A 24939-nucleotide genomic window follows, 5' to 3' on the forward strand; every position below is an offset into this window, starting at 1 on the left:
AAGAGGGGTGGCTCCCTCTTCTGGCCAATCACCAGTTTACAACACACTTCCTGACTATTATATGTGACATTATACTAAACATTGCCTTTTGATACTAACATAACCAACATTCCATTTCTTCATGAAAAACATTTAACAAAGACATAATCTTAATACACTACACTAGCTAGAATGCTAGTTGGCTAACTAGCACACGGTGTCACCCCCGCCTCCCGACTGCTGTGTACTGGACTAGCTGGCTAAGCTAGCACACTGTGTCCTTCGCTCCTGCCTGCCGAACACCTGCCCTCGCCATCGTTAACAGAACTGCGGGAAAACAGTGCCCGACAGGTGGGGACGAAGGACACTGTCTACCGGTGTACGGCTAGCTAGCTACCGTTGTCGCTCCTTCTTCTGTGGGGTTTATCGGGGCTGGCATCCAACGTTATTGGGGGGTTTGGAGGTTGGGGGGCCCCCAGCTAGCATATGATAGCAAAATGTGTAGAATTGCAGGAAATTATCTTTAAAACTGCAACATTTTCTCTTAGCCTCATGATAAAATGTGTAGAATAGCATTATAAAACAGCAAATTGTTCTGTCTGCACCATGGCAAAATTAGTTGAAATGCAGGAAGTTAGTGAAAAAAATAAACAGTCATCTGTTACTTTTATTCAGTGTGAACATGCAACAATGAAATGTAAAACAATGCAATCATAACGTCACAACATAGGATTGCATAAAACACCTCACTGCAAATAATCATTTGAATTTTTGTCTAGGCTACTCTATTGGAAAGTGGTTTGTAAAACGTTGCGGCCACATTTTTCCTGTGGTGGATATTCTCTTTCTCTGTCAGTCTCTCTGTTTCTTTCTCTCTCTGTCTTTCTGTGTCTTTCTCTCTCTCCCTGTGTCTCTCTCTCCCAGTATCTCCGTTTCTTTCTCTCTCTCTCTTTGTCTCTCTCTCCCAGTCTCTGTGTGTCTCTCTCCCAGTCTCTGTGTCTCTCTCTCAGTCTCTGTGTCTCTCTCCCAGTCTCTGTGTCTCTCTCTCCCAGTCCCACTGTTTCTTTCTCTCTCGCTCTTTGTCTCTCTCTCCCAGTCTCTGTGTGTCTCTCTCCCAGTCTCTGTGTCTCTCTCTGTCTCTGTGTCTCTCTCCCAGTCTCTGTGTCTCTCTCCCAGTCTCTGTGTGTCTCTCTCCCAGTCTCTGTGTCTCTCTCTCCCAGTCTCTGTGTCTCTCTCCCAGTCTCTCTGTGTCTCTCTCTCCTAGTCTCTGTGTCTCTCTCTCCCAGTCTCTGTGTCTCTCTCTCCCAGTCTCTGTGTCTCTCTCTCCCAGTCTCTGTGTCTCTCTCCCAGTCTCTCTGTGTATCTCTCTCCCAGTCTCTGTCTCTCTCTCTCAGTCTCTGTGTCTCTCTCTCCCAGTCTCTCTGTTTCTTTCTCTCTCGCTCTGTGTCTCTCTCTCTCCCAGTCTCTCTGTTTCTCTCTCTCTCTGTGTCTCTCTCCCAGTCTCCCAGTCTCCCAGTCTCCTTGTTTCTTTCTCTCTCTCTGTCTCTCTCTCCCAGCCTCTCTGTTTCTTTCTCTCTCAGTCTCTGTGTTTCTCTCTCTCCCAGTCTCTCTGTTTCTCTCTCTCTCTCTCTCTCTCTCTCTCTCTCTCTGTGTCTCTCTCCCAGTCTCCCAGCCTCCCTGTTTCTTTCTCTCTCTCTGTCTCTCTCTCCCAGTCTCTCTTTCTTTCTCTCTCTCTCTGTGTCTCTCTCCCAGTCTCTCTGTTTCTTTCTCTCTCAGTCTCTGTGTCTCTCTCCCAGTCTCTGTTTATTTCTCTCTCAGTCTCTGTTTCTCTCTCTCCCAGTCTCTCTGTTTATTTCTCTCTGTCACCCCCTCTCCAGTCTCTGTGTCTCTCTCTCCCAGTCTCTCTGTTTATTTATCTCTGTCACCCCCTCTCCTACTCCTTGGCAGTTATTGGCTGCAGCTTCAAGTCTTCAGCTGCAGGGTCAGGGGTTGGGTTGGTGTTCGAAGACCGCCTGCTCCTCCTGCTCCTGAACACCTCCCTGACCCTCTGTCTGAATGCCTTGGAGAAGTAGTAGTAGAACACAGGGTCCAGGCAGAGGTGCAGCACCACCAGCAGTAACGTGGACTCCTTGGCCAGGAAGAGGTGTCTCTTGGTTTGGCAGTCTGGAGTGATGACCTGGGTCTGGGCTAGCGTATAGGGCGTCCGGACCACGTGGTATGGCACGAAGCACACCACGTACGCCACCGTCACCGCCGCAACATCGACGGTGGCGCGGCGAGCGCTGCGGCGCTCTTCAGGGTCCTTCCTGCTCACAAGCAGCCTCTTCAGCACCAGGCCGTTGGAGACGAGGACAGCCATGGACGCATTGAGGAAGATGATGGTGCAGAGGAAGACGGTGAAGCCGTGCCAGTGGAGTCCCACCTCCTGCTTCAGCTTGGAGCAGCTCAGGAACTCCCTCTCTGGGACGTCCTGAATGGGCAGGGCCATGTTGGGCACCATGATGAGGAGCACAAGTAGCCACACCACCACTGACATCAGCCTGGCGAAGCCCACTTCCTGGAGACGGAACAGTCTGGAGCTCTGGCTGATCAATCAATCAATCATTGTTTAAAGTGCCTCTAATTCTAGCAAAACATTTGACAAAAAACTTGCTAATAATCCTTACACAATAATTAAAGATTGTCCAACGTTAATATTATTAAAATAATAAAAAAGACAGTTTCAAAACCATAATAATACCTGATCTGCAAGTAGCAGTCAACGCTGATGAAGGTGAGGAAGAGGATGGAGGCATACATGCTGATGTAGATTACCACGCTGCTCACCTGGCAGTGGAAGACCATGAGGCCCCAGGGCGCCACGCCCATGTCTTTGGCCACCTTGAAGGGCAGGGCCAGGGTGAGCAGGAGGTCAGCGGTCAGGAGATTGACCAGGTAGACATTGATGCTCTTCTTGGTGTTATAGCTGAGTACGAATGCCCACAGAGCCACCAGGTTGGCAGCCATGCTGGTCAGAAAGAACAGGATGTAGAGCACGCTAAAAGGCCTCATCTGGTCATTGACGAAGCACTGAGTGAGGGCGTCATCGGTGGAGTTTGTTGGAAGTGTCATCATCAATTGGGGAGTAGATAGTCTAACACAACATGCACCTATGACAAAAAAACAAAAAAACATGTGGTTAGGCCATACACATTTTTAGCAGTTTAAGTAAGGCGAGCTAGCAAAACATAAAAAAGTATACTGCAGTGATCTTATCACACCTATCAACCTTGTTTTTAATTAAAATGAGAGCTTTACATTAACTGTCACTCTTCCGTTGTGTCTGTTTGTTGGTTTTCAGCTGAGACACTGACGTCATTGTCTATTTAAAATGAGACATTACAGGAAGTGGTGAACACTATGAGTTTTATGTTCAACTTCTTTAGCGTATACACCCAGACGACACATCCTAGACAGTCAGTGACATATAGAAGTAAGCCAAAAATGATTTCCATTCTGAATCTCACCATTTTGTAGTTTGAAAAACAGTCTAACCATTTATTTATTTTATCTCACTTTACCAATGTTTCCTTGACAGTATTTCACCATTTGTACAGTAGATTGATGCAAATCCTATTTTTGGTTGAAAGGTCCTATAGGACAGGTCTATTTAGCATTAGAAACTGAGATATAATCTAATGCTTTGAAAGAGGACGCACTTTAATTACATATTTTATATCTAGGTGTTATTATTTGCTACAATGTTGTTTTGTCATTCTGTATGTTGGACTTCCTCTTGTAAAGGCCTTCATCATACCACACAAAATAAAAACACTTCTAGCTATATAACCAAGTCTATTATGTTATGCTTTTAAGGTTTTACATTTTGAGGACATGAATTTCTGTGGAGGGATTCTGCTGTCTGCTATCTGCTACAGGAACAGATGCCCAGAAGTAAGACATGCTCAATAGGGAAGTGTCATTTCTGTTCCCTAATCTGTGCTTTTGATCACACATGGAAATTAGGATAGGTACTAATTTCTAATGTGTATCATTTATTGGAGCTTGCTACAAATACATAAGACACAAAGCGCACATGCACTAAACCTGGTGTTTTATCTGGCTGTACGTGTAGCCATGATTTGATTGATTGATTGAACGCACAATGATTAATACTGTACTTTTGTCCACAACAATACTAGAGCCATTGAACAAGAATACATTGAGTGTGCAGGGAGGTTGAATAGAGAGTTTGGGGACAGAAACAAGACCAAGCAGCATATTTCTCTGTCGAAGTCACAAGGTAAGCCACAGGTTACATACAGTGGGTATAGAAAGTCACCACCCCCTTTCAAAATGTTCACCTTTTGTTACCTTACAGCCTGAAATGAAAACACATAAAATCAGACTTTTTCCGGCTTTATTTACACACAGTAACCCACAATATCCAAGTGGGAGAATAAAAATGAAAAAATCATATTAAAATTGTGATACTCTGGCTCCATGGACTTTGATTATTTGAGCCAGGGTTGTTCATTTTCATTGTTTGGGTGTATTTCTATGTTGGGTTTTGGGTGATTTTCTATGGTTGCATTTCTGTCACGTTTATTTCTAGGATTAGTCATATGACTCCCAATCGGAGGTAACGAGTGTCAGCTGTCGGCTCGTTGTCTCTGATTGGGAGCCATATTTAAACTGTGTGGTTTCTCCTTGGTTTGTGGGTTTTTGTTCCATGTTCCTGTTTAGTCTATATACTGTTGGACTTCACGTTTCGTCGTTGTTTGTTGTTTTTTCGTGTTGCACTTTATTAAATAAAGTCATGTTCACTTCAAACGCTGCGCTTTGGTCTACTCCATTTGAAGACGTCCGTGACAGAAAAACCCACCATCAAAGGACCAAGCAGCGTGTCAAGCGGCAACAGGACCCAGCTCCAAAGGCTTCCTGGACATGGGAGGAGATTTTGGACGGAAAGGGGTCCTGGACTTGGGAGGAGATCCTGGATGGGATGGATCGCCGTCCATGGAGCGAAACGGTGGAGAGGCGACGGCGAGAGGCGCAACGGCGTCAGCAGGGCCATCATCGTTGGAAGGACGAGAGGCAACCCCAAAAAGTTTTTGGGGGGGGGCACAGGGCTTGGACGACGGGGCTAACGGAGGCAGAGAAGGGGCGAATTCAAGAGGCCACCAGGTTACGGGGGTCACTGGCCAAAGTAGGGAAAGGAGATGTAGAGGCACGGCGTGAGAGACTGAGGTGTGTATCCAGTCCGGTCCGGCCCGTTCCAGTTCCCGGGGTAGAGCCAGTGGTGTGTGCCTCCAGTACGGTCCGGCCTGTTACGACCCCTCGCACCAAGGATACGGTGCGCTTCGCCAGCCCGGCCCGGCCTGTTCCGGCCACTCGCACCAGGGATACGGGTGCGCTTCGCCAGCCCAGCCCGGCCTGTTCCGGCCACTCGCACCAGGGATACGGTGCGCCGCCAGCCCAGCCCGGCCTGTTCCGGCCACTCGCACCAGGGATACGGTGCGCTTCGCCAGCCCGGCCCGGCCTGTTCCGGCCACTCGCACCAGGGATACGGTGCGTGTCGCCAGCCCTTTCCCACCAGTGCCTACACCACGCCCCAAGCCTCCTGTGTGTCTCCCGAGTCCTGTGCGTCCTGTTGCTGCTCTCCGCACTAGGCTTAATGTGAGTCCCCAGGGTCCAGCATGCCCTGTTCCGGCTCTCCGCACTAGCCCTTATGTGCGTTCCCAGGGTCCAGCATGCCCTGTTGCTTCTCCCCGCACTAGCCCTGAGATGCGTGTCCTCAGCCCGGTACCTCCAGTTCCGGCACCACGCATCAGGCCTACGGTGCGTCCCCCGGGCCAAGCATGCCCTGTTGCTGCTTCCCGCACTAGCCCTGAGATGCGTGTCCTCAGCCCGGTACCTCCAGTTCCGGCACCACGCACCAGGCCTACGATGCGCCTCAGACGGCCAGAGTCTGCCGTCTGCCCAACGGGGCCTGAACTGTCCGTCTGCCCAACGCCGTCTGAACTGCCCGTCTGCCCAACGCCGTCTGAACTGTCCGTCTGCCAAGCGCCGCAGGAACTGCCCGTCTGTACTGAGCCTGCAAAGCCGCCCGTCTGCCATGAGCCTTCAGAGCCGTCCGCCAGACCGGAGCCGCTAGAGCTCTCCGCCAGACAGGAGCAGCCGGAGCCTTCCGCCAGACAGGAGCAGCCAGAGCCTTCCGCCAGACAGGATCAGCCAGAGCCTTCCGCCAGACAGGATCAGCCAGAGCCTTCCGCCAGACAGGATCAGCCAGAGCCTTCCGCCAGACAGGATCAGCCAGAGCCTTCCGCCAGACAGGATCAGCCAGAGCCTTCCGCCAGACAGGATCAGCCAGAGCCTTCCGCCAGACAGGATCAGCCAGAGCCTTCCGCCAGACAGGATCAGCCAGAGCCGTCCAGCCAGGATCCGCCAGAGCCGTCCAGCCAGGATCCGCCAGAGCCGTCCAGCCAGGATCCGCCAGAGCCAGCCAGCCAGGATCCGCCATTCAGTCCGGTGCTGCCCCTTAGTCAGGTACTGTCCCTTAGTCCGGTGCTGCCCCTTAGTCCGGTGCTGCCCCTTAGTCCGGTGCCGCCCCTTAGTCCGGTGCCGCCCCTTAATCCAGTGGGGTTTAATTGGGGGGTGGTCAGGTGGAGGGGCCTACGGAAGCGGATAGTGACTAAGGTGGGGTGGGGACCACGACCTGGGCCAGAGCCGCCACCATGGACAGACGCCCACCCAGACCCTCCCCTAGACTGTATGCTGGTGCGCCCGGAGTGCGCACCTTTAGGGGGGGGTACTGTGATACTCTGGCTCCATGGACTTTGATTATTTGAGCCAGGGTTGTTCATTTTCATTGTTTGGGTGTATTTCTATGTTGGGTTTTGGGTGATTTTCTATGGTTGCATTTCTGTCACGTTTATTTCTAGGATTAGTCATATGACTCCCAATCGGAGGTAACGAGTGTCAGCTGTCGGCTCGTTGTCTCTGATTGGGAGCCATATTTAAACTGTGTGGTTTCTCCTTGGTTTGTGGGTTTTTGTTCCATGTTTCTGTCAGTGTTACAGAGGACTTCACTATCGTCATTTGTTGTTTTTCGTGGTTGCTTTATTAAATAAAGTCATCATGTTCACTCCACGCGCTGCGTATTGGTCCGCTTCTTCAGACGATCGTGACAAAAATTAAAACAGTAAAATAACCTATTTGGATAAGTGAACACCCCACTGAGTTAATAGTTGATGGAACCACCTTTTGCTTGAATTACAGCCATGAGTCTTTTTGAATACGTCTCTACTAACTTTGCACACCCAGACTGTGCAATATTTGCTCATTCTTCCTTGCAGAATTGTTCAAGCTCAGTCAAATTGCATGGTGACCGCTCATGGACTGCACTCTTCAAGTAATTCCACAGATTCTCTATGGGATTTAGGTCGGGGCTCTGACTAGGCCACTCAAGGACATTCACCTTCTTGTCCTTCAGCCACTGTATGGTTGCTTTGGTGGTGTGCTTTGGGTCATTGTCATGTTGAAACGTGAACCATCTTCCCATTTTCAACTTCCCGGCAGAGGGCTGCAGGTTCTCGTCAATAATCTGTTGGTATTTTGCACTGTCCATTTACCCTTCTATCCTGACAAGTGCTCCAGTCCCTGCTGAAGAGAAACACCCCCACAACAGGATGCTGCCACTGCCATGCTTTACTGTAGGCATTGTGTTCTTTGGATGGAAAGATGTATTGGGTTTTCGCTAGACATATCGTTTTGCGTTCAGGCCACAAAGTTCAATTCTGGTCTCATCTGACCACAGCACCTTTTGCCACTTGGCCTCGGAATCTACAATGTGCTTTTTGGCAAAGCTCAAATGAGACTTAGTGTGGCTTTTTTTGAGGAGTGTTTTTTTTCTTGCCACCCTCCCATGGAGGCCAGATTTGTGGAGCGCTTGTGATATTGTGGTCACAAGCACACATTGACCAGTCTTTGCCATAAAGGCCTGAAGCTCCTTAAAAGTTGCCATTGGCTTTTTGGGAGCCTCTCTGATCAGTCTCCTCCTTGCCCAGTCATCCAGTTTGGAGGGACGGCCTGATCTATGCAGGGTCTGGGTGGTGCCATACGCCTTCCACTTCTTAATAATGGTCTTAACTGTTCTCCGAAGGATAGACAAAGCCTTTGAAATATTTTTATATCCATCCCGACTTGTGCCTTTCCACAACTTTATCTCGTAGATCTTTTGAAAGTACCTTTCCGCCCATAGTGGATTCTTTGCTTTGAATTGCACTACTAAGCAGTGGAGTCCTCTATGAACAACTGCTTTTATTCTGAACTAATCAAAGTCACTACAATTGATCACAGATGGAAGCCAATTAGCTTAATTTGTGATCTGGAAGGTTGTTGGTTATACCTCAGCAAGTTTGCAATTGCAATTCTAAGGGGGGGTGTTCACTTGTCTAAATACACATGGAACACTGCAGTCAAGGACACACTTGTACAGTCTTTGAAAAGCCATCACGCACTACAGGCAAAAGTGACAGAACTCCAAGGTTGTTCACGTCGTAATAACATTAGACTTTATTCTGTGGCCAACGGCACAGAAAAAGACTTGATGCCCAAATTCGTGGCGGATCTATTCAAATAAATACTTGAAGATGACACTGACTTGGGAATCGAGAGAGCACACCAAGCTAGGGCCTCAAAAAAACCCAGTGGCACCCCACCAAGATCCATAGTTGTATGGTTCCTACAATTCAGTCAAAGAGAAAGTCCTCCGCGCAGCCTGGAAAAAGCCTGTTAACTTCCAAGGCCAACGAGTGTTCTTTGATCATGACTACGTTGGAGAGATACTGAAAAGAAGAAAGGAATACACCCCTATCAAGAAAGCACAAAAAGAGAAAGGGAGTCGCTTCCAAACACCATTCCCTGCAAAGATGGGGAGGATTCAATGAATGGACTGCATATGGTTGATAGTAGGCTATAAGATACAGACCAGACTGTTTTTGTTCCATAATTTATCCCCTATTACATTATACTCACACCCCCCAGCACGCATGACCTATATCTTTTTCTCTTGTATTTAACCGATGTGTGTAAGCGACGAAAGGGCTTACTTTTTATTTTTGGTTCCAACGGGTCTTAAGTCTCAACGTAAACGGATTGGGGAGTGCCATCAAGAAAAGTAAGGTGATAGCAAAGATGAAATGGGAGAGAGTTTACATACTATTCTGTCAGGAAACTCCCTTATCCCTTCCTGAACACGAGAAACTCAAGTAAATGGGATATAGGAATAAATACCTTTTTCTTCTTCTTATAAAACGGGTAGAAGGGGCGTTTATATCAGAAACAGAAGACAAGGAGGGTAGATTTATCTTTGTTAAATGTAAACTGGATCACAAGGAAGTTACATGGTCTTCTTTAGGAAGGTGTTTGATTTAATTGCCACGGAAACCTCTGGCACTCTTGTCTGTGGAGGGGATTTTAACACAAATCTAAACTCAAAATTGGACAGCACGAATCAAAATAGGAAAACGAGTCTGGTTGCTAAAAAGATCAATAGGATATTACAGGATTTAAGACTGCTTGATGTATGGCGCGACTTCCACATGTCAAATAGGGAACTTTACTTGGCTCATTGCGCTCTAGCAACTCCTTGTGGTGGGATGGGTGCTTGCAGGCTGATGTCAGTTTTGTGCTAGAGAATGCAGGGTGCGCGTAATACCAGAGTGCCCTGCCGTAAGGGTGGAGTGCGCCCAGGTCAGCTGGCGGTCCCGGACACTGGTGGGTACATACACGCGCCCCGGAGGGGTGTTGGCAGGCGCTGGGTCCTCCTGAGCTGCCAGGCAGATGTCTTCGTCCACATCCCAAACGACAGGTGCAACAATGAGAGACGAGGGCAGGATAGGACCCCCCAGATCCTTCCTTTCTCCGGTATGGTGCATCCTGGAGAGTGCGTCAGCTTTCACATTCTGGGATCCTGGGCGGTAGGACAGAATGAATTGAAATCGAGTAAGAAATTGGGGCCACCTGGCTTGACGAGAGTTCATACCTTTCGCTGCCCGTATGTGGTCAGTAAGAATCCGGAATGGATGGACTGCGCCCTCCAGCCAGTGTCTCCATTCCTCCAGAGCGAGGACCACTGCCAACAGCTCCCGGTCTCCAACTCCATAGTTCCTCTCTGCGGGAGTAAGCATTTTTTTGAAAAAGGCACAGGGATACATTTTCTCTGGCTTACCGTGCTGCTGGGAGAGGACCGCACCTCCTCCGATGCGTCCACCTCCAGGATGAAAGGACAAGAGGGATCTGGGTGTTTTAGGATGGGCGCTGTGGTGAACCTCTCCTTCAGCCTCTTGAAGGCATCGTCAGCCTCAGGTTTCCAGGCCCGCTTCTGAGACCCACCCTTAAGGAGAGAGGTGAGCGGGGCGGCTATGGAGCTGAAGGACCTGATGAAACGGCGGTAGAAATTGGCGAAGCCCAGGAAGCTCTGTAGGCCCTTGATGGTGGTGGGAACTGGCCATGATCTGACGGCGTCCGTCTTCACTCCTTCCATGAACACCCCCTGAGGACTGATTCTGTATCCTAGGAAGGAGATGGCCTGTTAGTGGAATTCGCATTTCTCCCCTTTCACTAACAGGCTGTGTTCCCGGAGGCGGAGTAGGACAGCTCAGACGTCCCTGACGTGCTCCTTGAACGTAGCCGAGTAGATCAGGATATCGTTGATGTACAGCATTTGATTCAGTGGGATAGGATTATCTATTCCAAGTTATGGATAGATTTGGTTTCAACAAAGAAGTGATACAGTGCATCAAAACACTGTATTCATGTCCGACTGCTAGAATAAAGATGAATGGACATTTGTCGCAAACGATAAGTTTAGAACGAGGGGCAGACAAGGCTGTAATCTTTCACCCACGCTCTTCTCCTTACATTGAGCCGTTAGCACAGGCAATAAGACAGGACCCATCTTTAGAAGGAATAACAGTAAGAGGCACTGAACAGAAGATATGCATGTATGCTGATGACGTTCTGTTATTCCTTAAAGACCCAGGTTCAAGTATACCTAGATTGATGGATGTTTTACAAACATTTAGAACATATTAAGGGTATGTGCTAAACGTACACAAGACCCAAGCCCTAGTATATAATTATACACCACAGCAAGAGCCGAAGAGCAGGTATAACTTCCAGTGGACCTTGTTTCTGTATGATATGTTGGATAAAAGAATAAAGACAGACTCAGATGTCAAGTTCAATAGCCTTGTTCAAGTATTGTACAAGTACCTACACACGGAACAGCCCAGCTAGTCGATTACCTATCAACTAGACTCCGTAACATCATCCTTTTCAAAAGAAAGTGAAAACATAACGGCACAACATTAAGTTCTTAACAGTCAAGTCATAACAATTGAAAAAGCATTACATTTTTTTTTATATATAAACAGAGGACAAGTTAACAGAGTCCCTTGCTTACAGAGTAAGCCTGTCCGGTGGCTTGCACAGCCGACCCACCTGTGAGTAAGTATGGGCTCTGACAGGGGTAGGATTAGGGCCAGGAGCTGGAGAGCTTGGTGGGGTAGAAGCCTCACCTTCAGTTGGCTAATGTCTCAATTATGCGCCCCTTGCCCTTAGGCCTGGACTGTGATCCAGCTCATCTAGGTGAGTGTGTGGGGTGTTCTGGTTTGTTGTCTGCTCTGCTACGCGGAGATCCACCCGATTGCGACGATAGAGGGAGCCACCAACATCCACCAGGTAAGAACGTGGTGCAACTCTCTGTAGGCACGTGCCCAGCCTCCAAAGTCCTGTGTGGTCTCCCGGCAGCGGTTTCATCCTTATCGTTTCACCCACCTCCAGCTCTGGTAGATCTCGAGCAGTCCAGTCGTAGAAGCACTTAGCGAGCTGCTTTCTGTGGCGCAGGATGTCCGTGACGCCAACCATGACGCAGGACTCAAGTAGCTTGTTAGCTACGGGGATGGTCGTCTTCAGACGTCTGGACAGAAGGCGTTGTGCTGAGTTGCGGTCCATGTTTTCGGTGGGTGTGTTCCTCCACTGTAAGATGGCTTTCCAGGGGTCGTTGCTGTCACGCAAGGCCCTGCTTAACAGGTTTTTTGCAATCTTGATAGCTGACTCTGCCTTGCCATTTGCCTTTGGGTGTCTTGGAGAGGAGGTCATGTGGTCAAACTCCCATTCTGAGGCGAAACGCTTGAACTGTGCAGTGAATTGTGGGCCATTGTCCGTGATGACCTTGTCAGGCTGGCCTTGCCTTGCAAACTGCGCCTTGCAGCGCTTTATGACCGTCTCTGCAGACAAGTCAGGGAGCAGTTCAATTTACCAAAAGTCAGAGTAGTGATCAACAATGAGAAGATAGTGCTTTTGTTTGTGGCTGAATAAGTCCATGCTGCTGATCTGCCAAGCCCTTGTGGGCTGTTTGTGTGACATCATGGTTTCCTTTTGCTGTTCATGAGCATATTCGTTGCATGTGGTACAGCTGCTGACAAAGTCTTTAATTTCTGATTGCATATTTGGCCAGTATAATGTTTCACGTGCCTGGCGGTAGCATGCGTCACCTCCAACGTGACTGGAGTGTATGCTGGTAAGCATCTCTGGACGTAGTGATTTGGGGATAATGACCTTCTGTCCTCTGAACAAGATGCCATTTTGCACGCTGATCTCATCTGGAAAGGTCCAGTATTCTCTCACTGTGAAAGGGGTCTCCTCTTGCAGGTACGGCCAACCTGTGAGAACCATGGACTTCAGTGACTGTAGGTGTTCGTCCTTGTCAGTGTGTTGCCTGATCTGGGCTAGGCGGTGATCTGTGACGTTTATGTAGTCTGCCTGATTGATCTGTTGAACATCTTGTCCTCTGTAGCTCAGCTGGTAGAGCACGGCGCTTGTAACGCCAAGGTAGTGGGTTCGATCCCTGGGACCACCCATACACAAAAAATGTTTTATGCACGCATGACTGTAAGTGGCTTTGGATAAAAGCGTCTGCTAAATGGCATATTATTATTGTTGTTCCTGGCATGCCGCTGATAGGCAGTGCCTCTGCCTGTACATTGTGCTGTTGTCCTGTTCAGTGTGTCGCTGATATACATCTCTGGTCCTGGCTTGTAGACGATCTTCAGGTTGTAGTTTTCCAGAGATTTCATCTCCTGCACTGCGGCCTTGTGTTTGGGTAGCCAAACAGGTACACAGATGATGGGACACAGTCAGGTACAATGATGATGAGGCCAGAAGGGTGACCCAGGTTGCCATGGAAGTGTAGTGGGCAGCGCGAACCGTGGGTCTCCAGAGTACGATCTTCAGGTACCTGTAGGCAGTAGGATGACTTAGCAGTGGTGACAGGGATTGAGAACTGACTCATTACTGAACATGGCTACCAACCTGAATGGTGGAGGTGAAATGTGCAAAATAAAGTGATCAATTTGAAGGGTAGCTAACACTGATGACACACAGCATCACAAGAAGACTATTCAACTTGATTCACATATTCAAATCCAACAGGATTGCTTCTGTGGTTTTGTCACTGGACGTGGTAAAGGCATTTGATAGGGTCAGCTGGCCTTTTCTCTTTACAGTCCAATAATATTTTGGCAAAATTGTATTAAATGGATAAAGATTGTATATTCAACACCTACGGTATCTGTCGTAAACAATGGGAGTAAAGTGGAGTGATTTGTTGTTAGCTTTTCTCTCAAGTATTTGTTGTTTGAAATAATGTTGATCTGCAGCACACAGTGTTCTCTCATCAAAGGATAGTGACTGTCCCTGCTTTACGTTTTGTGATGTCACGAGAGGCTACACAGCTTTCAGCGGGATTGCTCAAGTAGTGCAAGGAGACCAGGTTCAACCAAAACAAGGATTTTATTAAAGGTCTTGGGAAACTAACGAAAGTATAACACAATACTGTTCTCTGGTGGCTCTTAAGGGTTAACAGTTCAGGGATGTCTCTTCCACATCCAAAATCATAACTCTCCCTCGCTCGAATAACTTTTCCCCAGTCTTACTGTCTTCCACGTTGCAGCTAGTGGCCAACCCAGCAAAAACGTCCTTCCAAATGTCCCACACGTATTTCCACAGGTGCATATATCCAAAGGTGAGTATTTCCCAAAGGTAAGTATCTCCAAATCCTTATATTCCTCATGGAAGTGGACGTGCAGCACTCTTGTCCTCCAGAGAGCCCAGCTTGGAGACTGTGTCTCTCCCCTTCCCAAACCTTCAGCTCATCAGCTCCTGATTGGTTTCAGCTGCGTGGGAAGAGTGGCCATAGAGGGTTGGAGTTCCCGACCATACCAGCAGATGGAGCCATAGCTGTCTGGGTTTGCAGCCACCTCAGGGGGATGTAACGTCCCTCCAGGACACAGCCTCTCGTGACATCACACATCCCCCCTCCTCGGGACCGACGTCCTCGTCGGGGTAAAGGCAGCGAAGAAGGCATCACGCCGGGAGAGGGCGTCCGCATTGCCGTGGTGCTTGCCAGACTGCTCTCTCTTCAACTCCTCCAACTCTAGGACCAGGGACTCAGCCTCCTGTTGTCTCTCCTTGAGTTTCTTACTGAACGCATCAGCCTTGGTTTTAGCAGAGTTTAGCTTCTGTTGAGCAGCTTTCAGTTCCTTCTCTCTCTCTGCCTCCGCATTCTTCATCTTGTTCTCCAACACCTTGTACTTCTCCTCTGCCTTCTTCTGGACCTCCTTACTACTGCGCAGGGTCTCCTCACACTCCTCGATGGTCCTGCGCAGCCTCTCCAGCTCCTCCTGTTGCTTAGGGAAGGAGCTCTGTTGGAGTTTAGCCTGGAGGATATCTAACTCTTCTGTCTTCATGTCTAACTGTTGCTTTAACAAACGATACCTCTCAGCGGTCCCCTTCAGACCAGACAGTTCTTTGTCCAGATTCTGTAGCTCCGTCTCTGTGTCGGTCTGGGCACCTGCCATCCCTCTCAGAGCCCGGGCGGGAGTGAGTAACTCGGAGGATTGCACCGGAGCCTTCCCAGGATGAGTCTTGCCTCTCCGTTTCCGAGGTACTCGGGTTATCCTCTCCTGAGACTCTCTCCAGAGTGGGTAAAAGGCTGGGCAGTCTCGTCCAATTAGGACAGGGACGGGGAGGGAATCAACCACCCCCGCCGTCGTGTGTATGGTTCCCCGTGTGCTGGTCATTGTAAGTTCAGTAATGGGGTATTCTCTGGTGTCCCCATGGACACAGGAAACTGGGAGGACTTTCCCCGGGGTCAGACACGTTGGGCCCACCAAATCCTTACGCACCAGGGTGGCCCGGCTACCAGAATCCAGTAAGGCCTCCACATCATGGTGATTCACAGTTACCGGGCAGGTGGGGGGTCGATCTGGGCCGCCATCTACGACTCCCAAGAGCGAGGCAAAACGATGTGTGGGTGCTGAGCTGGAGGACTCCGCAGTGGGCATAGGTTCATCGGCTGGTTTCCCACACTGCCAGGAGATATGTCCCATCTCCCCACACCGGTAACACTGTCGAGTTTCCCCCTCCTGGTGTACTCTTCTTGGACCCGCCTGGTTTCTGGCTCCCCCTGGAGCCGGGATAAGTCCTGACGTGGCTGGGTTCGAGACCTTGGGGTCCTTTGGACGGGTTCTTCCCATTTGTGGTGGGGCCGCACTCCTGGGGTCTTTTCGGGAAGCATTCAGCATCTCCGCTGTGGCCTGGTACTTTTCCACAGCTTCCACGGTCAGATCAGCCGTGGTCAAGGCCTGTTGACTGATGAACCGTTTTGCCTCATAAGGCAGGGCGCGTAGGTAACGATCCACCACAACGGCCTCCACCACCGCCGCTGCTGTATTCCTCTGCGGATCCAGCCATTTCCTTGCGATTCGGACAAGTTCATGCATCTGCGCCCGAGGAGGTTGGTCTGGTTGGAAGGTCCAACTGTGAAAGCGCTGGGCCATACCAAACTTTGTGAGTCCATATCTGCTGAGGATCTCAGACTTCAGGGCATCATAGTCAGTAACCTGGTCAGGGCCCAGGTCCCGGACAGCATTCAGCGATTCCCCGGTTAGAAAGGGGGGCTAACAGACCAACCCACTGTTGCTTGGGCCAGGCTTCCCCTAGTGGCCGTGGCCTCAAATGCATGCAGGTATGCCTCAATGTCATCGGTAGCTCCCATCTTAGATATAAAGTCACTTGCCTTTATTGGGCGGGTATTTTGGACAACCATCTGTCTCTGCAACTGCAATTCCTCTGCCTTCAGAAGGTTGGCTTTCTTTTGCTCCTCCAAGAGAGCCACGTTTGCTTGCATCTGGGCTTGCTGGCCAGCAACAAGGGCTTTCAATATGTCCTCCATTTCAGTCGGGCGGGGAGCCTACGGCCAACTTGGAAAACTGGGTGATCAAACCTTCGGTATCCTCCTCTGACATGCACTATTAACGCTTGAGCGTGCCCGTATTCTCCACCATCTGTGATGTCACGAGAGGCTACACAGCTTTCAGCGGGATTGCTCAAGTAGTGCAAGGAGACCAGGTTCAACCAAAACAAGGATTTTATTAAAGGTCTTGGGAAACTAACGAAAGTATAACACAATACTGTTCTCTGGTGGCTCTTAAGGGTTAACAGTTCAGGGATGTCTCTTCCACATCCAAAATCATAACTCTCCCTCGCTCGAATAACTTTTCCCCAGTCTTACTGTCTTCCACGTTGCAGCTAGTGGCCAACCCAGCAAAAACGTCCTTCCAAATGTCCCACACGTATTTCCACAGGTGCATATATCCAAAGGTGAGTATTTCCCAAAGGTAAGTATCTCCAAATCCTTATATTCCTCATGGAAGTGGACGTGCAGCACTCTTGTCCTCCAGAGAGCCCAGCTTGGAGACTGTGTCTCTCCCCTTCCCAAACCTTCAGCTCATCAGCTCCTGATTGGTTTCAGCTGCGTGGGAAGAGTGGCCATAGAGGGTTGGAGTTCCCGACCATACCAGCAGATGGAGCCATAGCTGTCTGGGTTTGCAGCCACCTCAGGGGGATGTAACGTCCCTCCAGGACACAGCCTCTCGTGACATCACAGTTTAAAACAACAGGTTTTCTTCATAGAGAACTAACTGCTCAGACAATATCCAAATAGGCAAGAAAATCTCTAAAGTACTTGGGTCGTTCCACCAAACGAGTACCTTTTGAGTAGTGTAACTTTGTGTAATTATTATTTTTTAAACCTAATTTTAACATTCTGTCATAAAGAGCACATGTTCAACTTAATAAAAAACATTTTCCCACCTCAAAATATAGTATAATAAGTGCCTATTAAGTGTCAAATAAAATAACAGAGTCCAAAATAACAGTGTTGACCGTAGCAGGGTTGACGATTTCATCTTTAATCAGACATAAATCAGACTTACATATCTTGGGACAGGGGAACGGAAGCCTGTTGTGTGCAATAGGGAGGGACAATTGAATGCAAGATTCACCAAAAAATTGAATTGTTAAAACATTTCTAGCCCATCTATCTATGGGTAACAGGGTTGACATGTTATGCTTGACGTGCTCAGTTTACCACCACAAAATACCATTAAATGGCCAAAAAGAGTAGAACCAGCTTTTTATAAAAAGGACGTTTCACAATATTAAAAGGAGAGTTCAGTTCACGTAACAGGGTTGACCTTAACATGAGGGACAGAGATTTTAAGATTATTATTTATTTAATGTGATTAGTGATGCATCTAATTACATGAATTAAATAATAATCTTCAGAAATGACTTTGTCAAAGCAACAACACAACTAAGGCTTTACAATGATGGTGAAAACTTGGAGAAAGTCTGGTGTTAAGTGGATAAAAATCTTCCTAGAAATCACAGAGGGTGCACAGACGGGCATGTCAAAATTATGAATTTTGGCACTTTAGCAAGTCTTTATTCAAATTAAGAAAATCCGATTTATAGAATTTTCCATATGGTCTATATTAAAATTAATTAAAATATCAAAGGGACACAAAAGTCACTGTCACGAGTGTCAGTGTAATGCGGTGGATCGAAGTCAGGCGCAGGACACAGAACTCAATGAAACGTGCTTTACTGAACAAGTAAAGACATCAATACAAGATACCTCCACACAGGGAGGAACAAACCCGCTCACCAACGACACACGAAACGAAAAACAAACACGCACAAAACACAATGGGAGCCACCGGGTTAAATAGGGAAGAAGTAATGACATGATGGGAAACAGGTGTGTAACAATCAGACAACAGGTAGAACATAGAAACATAGAACATAGATCGGCAGTAGCTAGTATTCCGCTGACGACGAACGCCGAAGCCTGCTCGAGCAAGGAGGAGGGGCAGCCTCGGCAGAATCGGTGACAGTCACTCTATTCGTGGAACAACCCTCCTATCTATCTGTTATACAGAACCTCGAATACCAACTTTCTTCTGGCTCACTTCCTTGCAGAATTTTTGTCAATCTACAACTATTAATTCATGATATTGGTTACACTTTGTAGTAATAACTTTCATCAATAAATCAATGTAAATACTTATAAGTAATAGTATACTCATTTATATTAATAGAATCATGTAAACTATTTCTAAATAGTTTATTCATGCTTATGCATGAAAGTAGTAGTACCATGATATGTAAAAATACCTTGGTGCATTAACTGACAGGGAAATAGCTATGCTCATCTGCATCTCTCCACTATAACTCTCTTAAGCTGTTGCTTTAAAAAAATATATTACTAATTTGTTGCGGAATTATAAAGTTATCACTATGTAATAGAGAATGTTGTTTTGGATATATCTCTTACCCTTTTTTTCTGTACAGCCAAAGATACAGTATGTCAGCTGGTTAACGGGTTCAACATATTTTCTCTATATTCTCTTTAACTTCCTTTCTTCATAAGGAAGAACCTCACTGTATTTGCATGAGGGACTGTGAATGTTTATTCATGTGTGTGTGTGTGTGTGTTTGTGAGAGAGAGAGAGAGAGAGAGAGAGAGAGAGAGAGAGAGAGAGAGAGAGAGAGAGAGAGAGAGAGAGAGAGAGAGAGAGAGAGAGAGAGAGAGAGAGAGAGAGAGAGAGAGAGAGAGAGAGAGAGAGAGAGAGAGAGAGAGAGAGAGAGAGAGAGAGAGAGAGATTGCGAGTCGTGTGTGCATACGTGTGTGTGAGCATGCATGTGTTAAAGAGACGTGGAGGAAGAGAGCGCATGGAAATATTTTATCTTGTCAAGAAACAGTGATGTGGTGATTGCTAAATAGGTCATCATTACTCAATTCTATAATAGCAGGTCTCAGATACTGCATTTACAAGTGAAAGCAAAAGGTTGCTTGTCAAATATGATTTACCTTTTTGCCCTTGGCAGTTCTACTCACTGAATTGAGTTCATTCCAATGGTGTTGTAAGGTCATCTGGAGCACATGGGGATGTGTGAAGGTTACACACCTTAAGTGTCACACTTGCTTCGGCTCATTAGCTAGCTTTTGAGGTGGCGCGATTGGCTAAGACGCTTAAGGAGGGCAGTCACGTGTGTTTGTGAGGCAGAGGTCCCGAATCGGGAGGAAGTGGTACTCGCTAAGCAAGCAGCGTGAAGTCCTTTACACATCCACAGAAACATCTCTTCCTGCATTCCAGGAAAGGCCTTCTTGTCTGTGCGGTTTGATACAAACAAGCTGTAGCACTGACTGGAGTTGTCATCCCCTCACAAACATCCAACAAATACATGTAATTCAGTAAGAACCACACACAAACCACAGCGGTATATCAAGCTGCAGAGGAGGTGTATCTGTATGTGTGTGTGTGTGTGTGTGTGTGTGTGTGTGTGTGTGTGCGCTTGTGTGCGTGGATGCAAATATATATACATTTCCACTGGCATTTTCTTATCTTTTTTATTTCTGCTGCAAAATATCCATATATATATATATATATATATATATATATACACTGAAAATAGCAGACATTCAAGATACAGTACTGTTCTCTGGTATGAGTCATAAAACCATTCTGTTCTCTAGTTTGAGTAGCAAAACAATGTATCATCATATGATATATCATATGTTATATTATCATCTATGTAACATCAATCATCTTTAAAACCAGCACCAGAGTACGATTTCAATTTCAACTTTTAATTTCAATTATCAACTTTTACTCGGACGCTTTATTAAATCAGACCTCAAAACAATATTGACATGATTGAAGCAAAAACAATATGTCTTAACCCATGTCTTAACCTATGCCCTCAATAGCAATTAAATGTAAGCATTTTAAATACTGTAAAGGTGTTTTCTACAAACAAATGTCCGTTATTATAATTTCTAATGCGGCGCAGACATGTCTTCAGTGTTCTGTACTCTCTGAGACAGGAAAAGCCTTCTTGTCTGTGCGGTTTGATTCAAACAAGCTGTAGCACTGACTGGAGTTGTCATCCCCTCACAAACATCCAACAAATACATGTAATTCAGCGGTATATCAAGCTAGCAGGCGATATGTTTTTATTTCCCCTTATACAGCAACTAAAAGTAAATGGGGAAATGAGTGAACTTGAGGAGGAGTATAGGGCACCGACGAGCGGTTCCAGGAAGTGGATTCTTAATGCTTGGAACCCGTTGTGATAATAAATATTAGCGATAGCGATATTACTGTGCAACGTTCTATTTTCTCCCGAGATTGCAAGACAATTCATATGTTGATGTGGTGCCCATCGGTAATGAATGTTTCAACCTCTGTGTTCAGAAGTTGTTTTTACCGTCAGTTTCTGGCGCAAAGAGCACTTAAAACTACACGAACCAAGAGCCTTGCGGTCGGTATCGTCCAATCACAGAGCAGATTAAAGTCACGTGATTCAACAGCTAACATTGCCGTCCATAAAACTAGGTCACGTGCCTTGCATCTGCCCAATGATTGGACGATATAGCAGCTATCCGGCGTCATGTTCTCGCCAACAGATCACGTGACTTGCATCTGCTCTGTGACTGGACGACGTAGACCTCAGTGCTGTATGGGATGAGTAGTTTGTTTTCCCCCCAACGCCAGTACGTACACAGTCTTGAACCCTTGACTTTTTTTCTTCTTATCACAGTTTTGTATTCCACGTTTGGAACCACAATCATCAGCATGTTGTTGAATTGCGTGTGCTAAAAATGAGTGGCCATGTCAGTTCCGGCACCACAACCACGAAAAGAGGGGCTGCCTGGTACTCTGGAATGCTGTTGTCCAGGCCGCTAGTTTCCTGAAACGTCCTCTCTGCTAGACATTCCCCCAGCCATGCAAATGTAGCTCTATCTATTACAACCACAGAGGATATGTATCTGTGTGTGTGTGTGTGTGTGTATGCGCGTGCACATTCTTGAGCACACTGCCCCCATGTGGGGATTAAACCATTTCCACTGGCATTTTCTTATCTTTTTTTATTTCAGCTGCAAAATATCCATATATATATAGACACTGAAAATAGCAGACATTCAGGATACAGTACTGTTCTCTGGTTTGAGTAGCAAAACAATATATCATCATATGATATATCATATGTTATATTATTATCTATGTATCATCTATCATCTTTAAAAGCAGCACCAGAGTACGATTTCAATTTCTACTTTTACTCGGACGCTGTATTAAATTAGACCTCAAAACAATATTGACATGATTGGATCAAAAACAAAATGTCTTAACCCATGTCTTAACCTATGCCCTCAGTAGCAATTAAATGTAAGCATTTTAAATACTTTAAAGGTGTTTTCTACAAACAAATGTCTGTTATTATAATTTCTAATGCAGCGCAGACATGTCTTTAGTGTTCTGTACTCTGGTAGACACTTTTACACTCTGACACATTTACAGTATGCAGGCACAGACTGGCCATCTGGAATTTCTGGCAAATGCCATATGGGCTGGTCCATTTTTAGCCCAGTGGGCCTGTCTAACTTTTTTATTTTTTGCTCACAGTTATAATTATTTGGCTAGTAATGGGGGCCTCAAGGGAAAAAAAATGGCCGGTTTTGGGGTCTCAAGGGAAAAAGATTGGCCGATGTGTTAGAAATGCCAGGCTTGATTTCTGGTCCCAGTCCGCCCCTGACAGTTTGTGCTCAGTCATCACTTTAACAGGGGCCTCTCGTGTGGATTCAGACAGACTATACTGTGCCTTACTCCCAAGAAGCAGAAGTACTTTTGACAGTGTGTATTTCAGTTGAATGTTGTGGGTGTGAGCCTTTGAGTAAGGCACACTCTTTGGCAGATGTTCCATTGAAAAATGTACACACAGCTGAGTTCATTACGAAAGGGTCAATCTAACTCCCTGTAATATGCAAGCACATATCTAGCATTATAGTTCTTGCCTTACACTGCTTGACTATTTTTCCACATACACTTCTTCCAACTCATCACATTTGACATTTTTAGTCATTTAGCAGACACTCTTATCCAGAGCAACTTACAGTTAGTGAGTGCATACATTTTCATACTGGCCCCCCGTGGGAAACGAACCCACAACCCTGGCATTGCAAATGCCATGCTCTACCAACTGAGCTACACAGGACTATTACTAATGGTCTCTTCTGTGGTAAGGGAACATCTCCTCTGCCCTCCCCCAGCTCCGGGCAGTTTCTTCAGTAGTGACTCACATAACTTAGTGCACATCAAGAAGTAGATGACGGGGTCAAGGCACACGTTGAGCGCTGACAGGAAGAGGGTGACCTCCTTCGCCTGGAATAGCATATAACGGCTGTGGCAGCTGAAGCCGGAGCCGGTTAACTGGCTTTGGGTGTAGGTCACGCGGCAGATGTGGTAGGGCAGATGAACAAAACGGCCAGGAGGCTGAAGATGCTGCAGTGGGACATGCTGTACACCCCGCTGTCATCCTGGCGCACGCGGCGGTACAACTTGTAGAAGTGGTGGGCGATGGAAGAGTAGCAGAAGGCCAGCACCAGTACGGTGGCCCAGAACAGGGCCACGTTGAAATACGAGGACACCTTGTGCCACTGCTGATCCAGGCGGGTCTTTAGCTGCCCACAGTACCTGGAACGCTCCTTGTCCGCAGGCTGCTGGTCAGCACGACATTGGGGAGTACGGAGAGCAGCATCAGGCCCCACGTCAGCAGGGCTTTATGGGAGATAAATGGCATGGTGGCCAACTTGTAAGGCATCGTTTTCGTAAACTGGAGTTCATGGGTTCAATGAATGGTCGTACCTATATTAAACATTGCTGAGATCATGGCGTTGTAGTTTCAATGGAGTGGTGTGTGTTGAAATAACATTGTATTGATATGGAGTTATATCTACAACTGAAAAGGGATGTATCTCAGAGGTGGAGTGCATGCTCTGCATGTGTGAGGTCCTCGGTTCAATCCACACCTTCCCCATGGAGTTTTTTGTTGTCAAATTCCCGTTTACACAACTACTACTTTCCAGAATGTCGATATTCCAAGCAGAAAATAATGGCATGGTGGCCAAGTGTTAAGACGTTGGTCGCTTCGTTCCTGCACCTAATCCACACAAAGTGTCAGGGCACAACGGTAACAAGGGTAACAAATTGTTCAATGACGATCAAAACTTAAACAGATTCTCTCTAGAAGTTCTGCTAAGAGAAATACAGAAGCGCAAACATTTTGAGAAAGGGGAAAAAGATAAGACAACAGGTCCGCCAAAATTAACAACATTTGCAAGGATGTAAACGATCAACTTACTCCCGATCTTTTATTTTATTTATTTATTTCACCTTTATTTAACCAGGTAAGCCAGTTGAGAACAGGTTCTCATTTACAACTGCGACCTGGCCAAGACAAAGCAAAGTAGTGCAACAAAAACAACACAGAGTTACATATGGGGTAAAAAAACATAAAGTCAGAAATACAACAGAAAATATATATACAGTGTGTGCAAATGTAGCAAGTTATGGAGGTAAGGCAATAAATAGGCTATAGTGCAGAATAATTACAATAGTATTAACACTGGAATGCTAGATGTGCAAGAGATTATGTGCAAATAGAGATACTGGGGTGCAAAAGAGCAAATTAAATAACAATATAGGGATGAGGTAGTTGGGTGGGCTAATTTCAGATGGGCTGTGTACAGGTGCAGTGATTGGTAAGGTGCTCTGACAACTGATGCTTAAAGTTATTGAGGGAGATAAGAGTCTCCAGCTTCAGAGATTTTTGCAATTCGTTCCAGTCATTGGCAGCAGAGAACTGGAAGGAATGGCGGCCAAAGGAGGTGTTGGCTTTGGGAATGACCAGTGAGATATACCTGCTGGAGCGCAGACTACGGGTGGGTGCTGCTATGGTGACCAATGAGCTAAGATAAGGCGGGGATTTGCCTAGCAGTGATTTATAGATGGCCTGGAGCCAGTGGGTTTGACGACGAACATGTAGTGAGGACCAGCCAACAAGAGCGTACAGGTCACAGTGGTGGGTAGTGTATGGGGCTTTGGAGACAAAACGGATGGCACTGTGATAGACTACATCCAATTTGCTGAGTAGAGTGTTGGAGGCTATTTTATAAATGACATCGCCGAAGTCAAGGATCGGTAGGATAGTCAGTTTTACGAGGGCATGTTTGGCAGCATGAGTGAAGGAGGCTTTGTTGCGAAATAGGAAGCCGATTCTAGATTTAACTTTGGATTGGAGATTCTTTATGTGAGTCTGTAAGTTGAGTTTACAGTCTAACCAGACACCTAGATATTTGTAGTTGTCCACATACTCTAGGTCAGACCCGTCGAGAGTGGTGATTCTAGTCGGGTGGGCGGGTGCTAGCAGCGTTCGATTGAAAAGCATGCATTTAGTTTTACTAGTGTTTAAGAGCAGTTGAAGGCTACTGAAGGATTGTTGTATGGCATTGAAGCTCGTTTGGAGGTTTGTTAACAAGTGTCCAATGAAGGGCCAGATGTATACAAAATGGTGTCGTCTGCGTAGAGGTGGATCTGAGAGTCACCAGCAGCAAGAGCGACATCATTGATATACACGGAGAAAAGTGTCGGCCCAAGAATTGAACCCTGTGGCACCCCCATAGAGACTGCCATAGGTCCAGACAACAGGCCCTCCGATTTGACA

At 46.8% G+C, this 24939-nt stretch overlaps 1 protein-coding gene across 1 annotated transcript; it reads right to left on the bottom strand.

Moving 5' to 3' along the window:
* Positions 1–1851: 1851 nt before the first annotated feature.
* On the bottom strand, positions 1852–19312 carry LOC121568224 (probable G-protein coupled receptor 171). Its single transcript, XM_041878777.1, has 3 exons — positions 19244–19312; positions 2720–3128; positions 1852–2564 (listed from the first exon to the last, which is right to left on the bottom strand). Exons 2-3 carry the CDS (start codon positions 3091–3093, stop codon positions 1913–1915), a joined length of 1026 nt encoding a protein of 341 aa, XP_041734711.1. The 5' UTR covers positions 3094–3128; positions 19244–19312; the 3' UTR covers positions 1852–1912.
* Positions 19313–24939: the final 5627 nt, after the last annotated feature.

The sequence above is a fragment of the Coregonus clupeaformis genome, chromosome 6, assembly GCF_020615455.1.
Source record: "Coregonus clupeaformis isolate EN_2021a chromosome 6, ASM2061545v1, whole genome shotgun sequence".
Classification (NCBI taxonomy): domain Eukaryota; kingdom Metazoa; phylum Chordata; class Actinopteri; order Salmoniformes; family Salmonidae; genus Coregonus; species Coregonus clupeaformis.

Excerpts from the sequence above, each read along its gene's own strand:
- LOC121568224 (XM_041878777.1), bottom strand. The coding sequence starts at position 3,093 with ATGATGACACTTCCAACAAACTCCACCGATGACGCCCTCACTCAGTGC. Across the intron at positions 2,565-2,719 it reads GACTGCTACTTGCAGATCAG|CCAGAGCTCCAGACTGTTCC; the intron begins GTATTATTATGG and ends TTGATTGATCAG.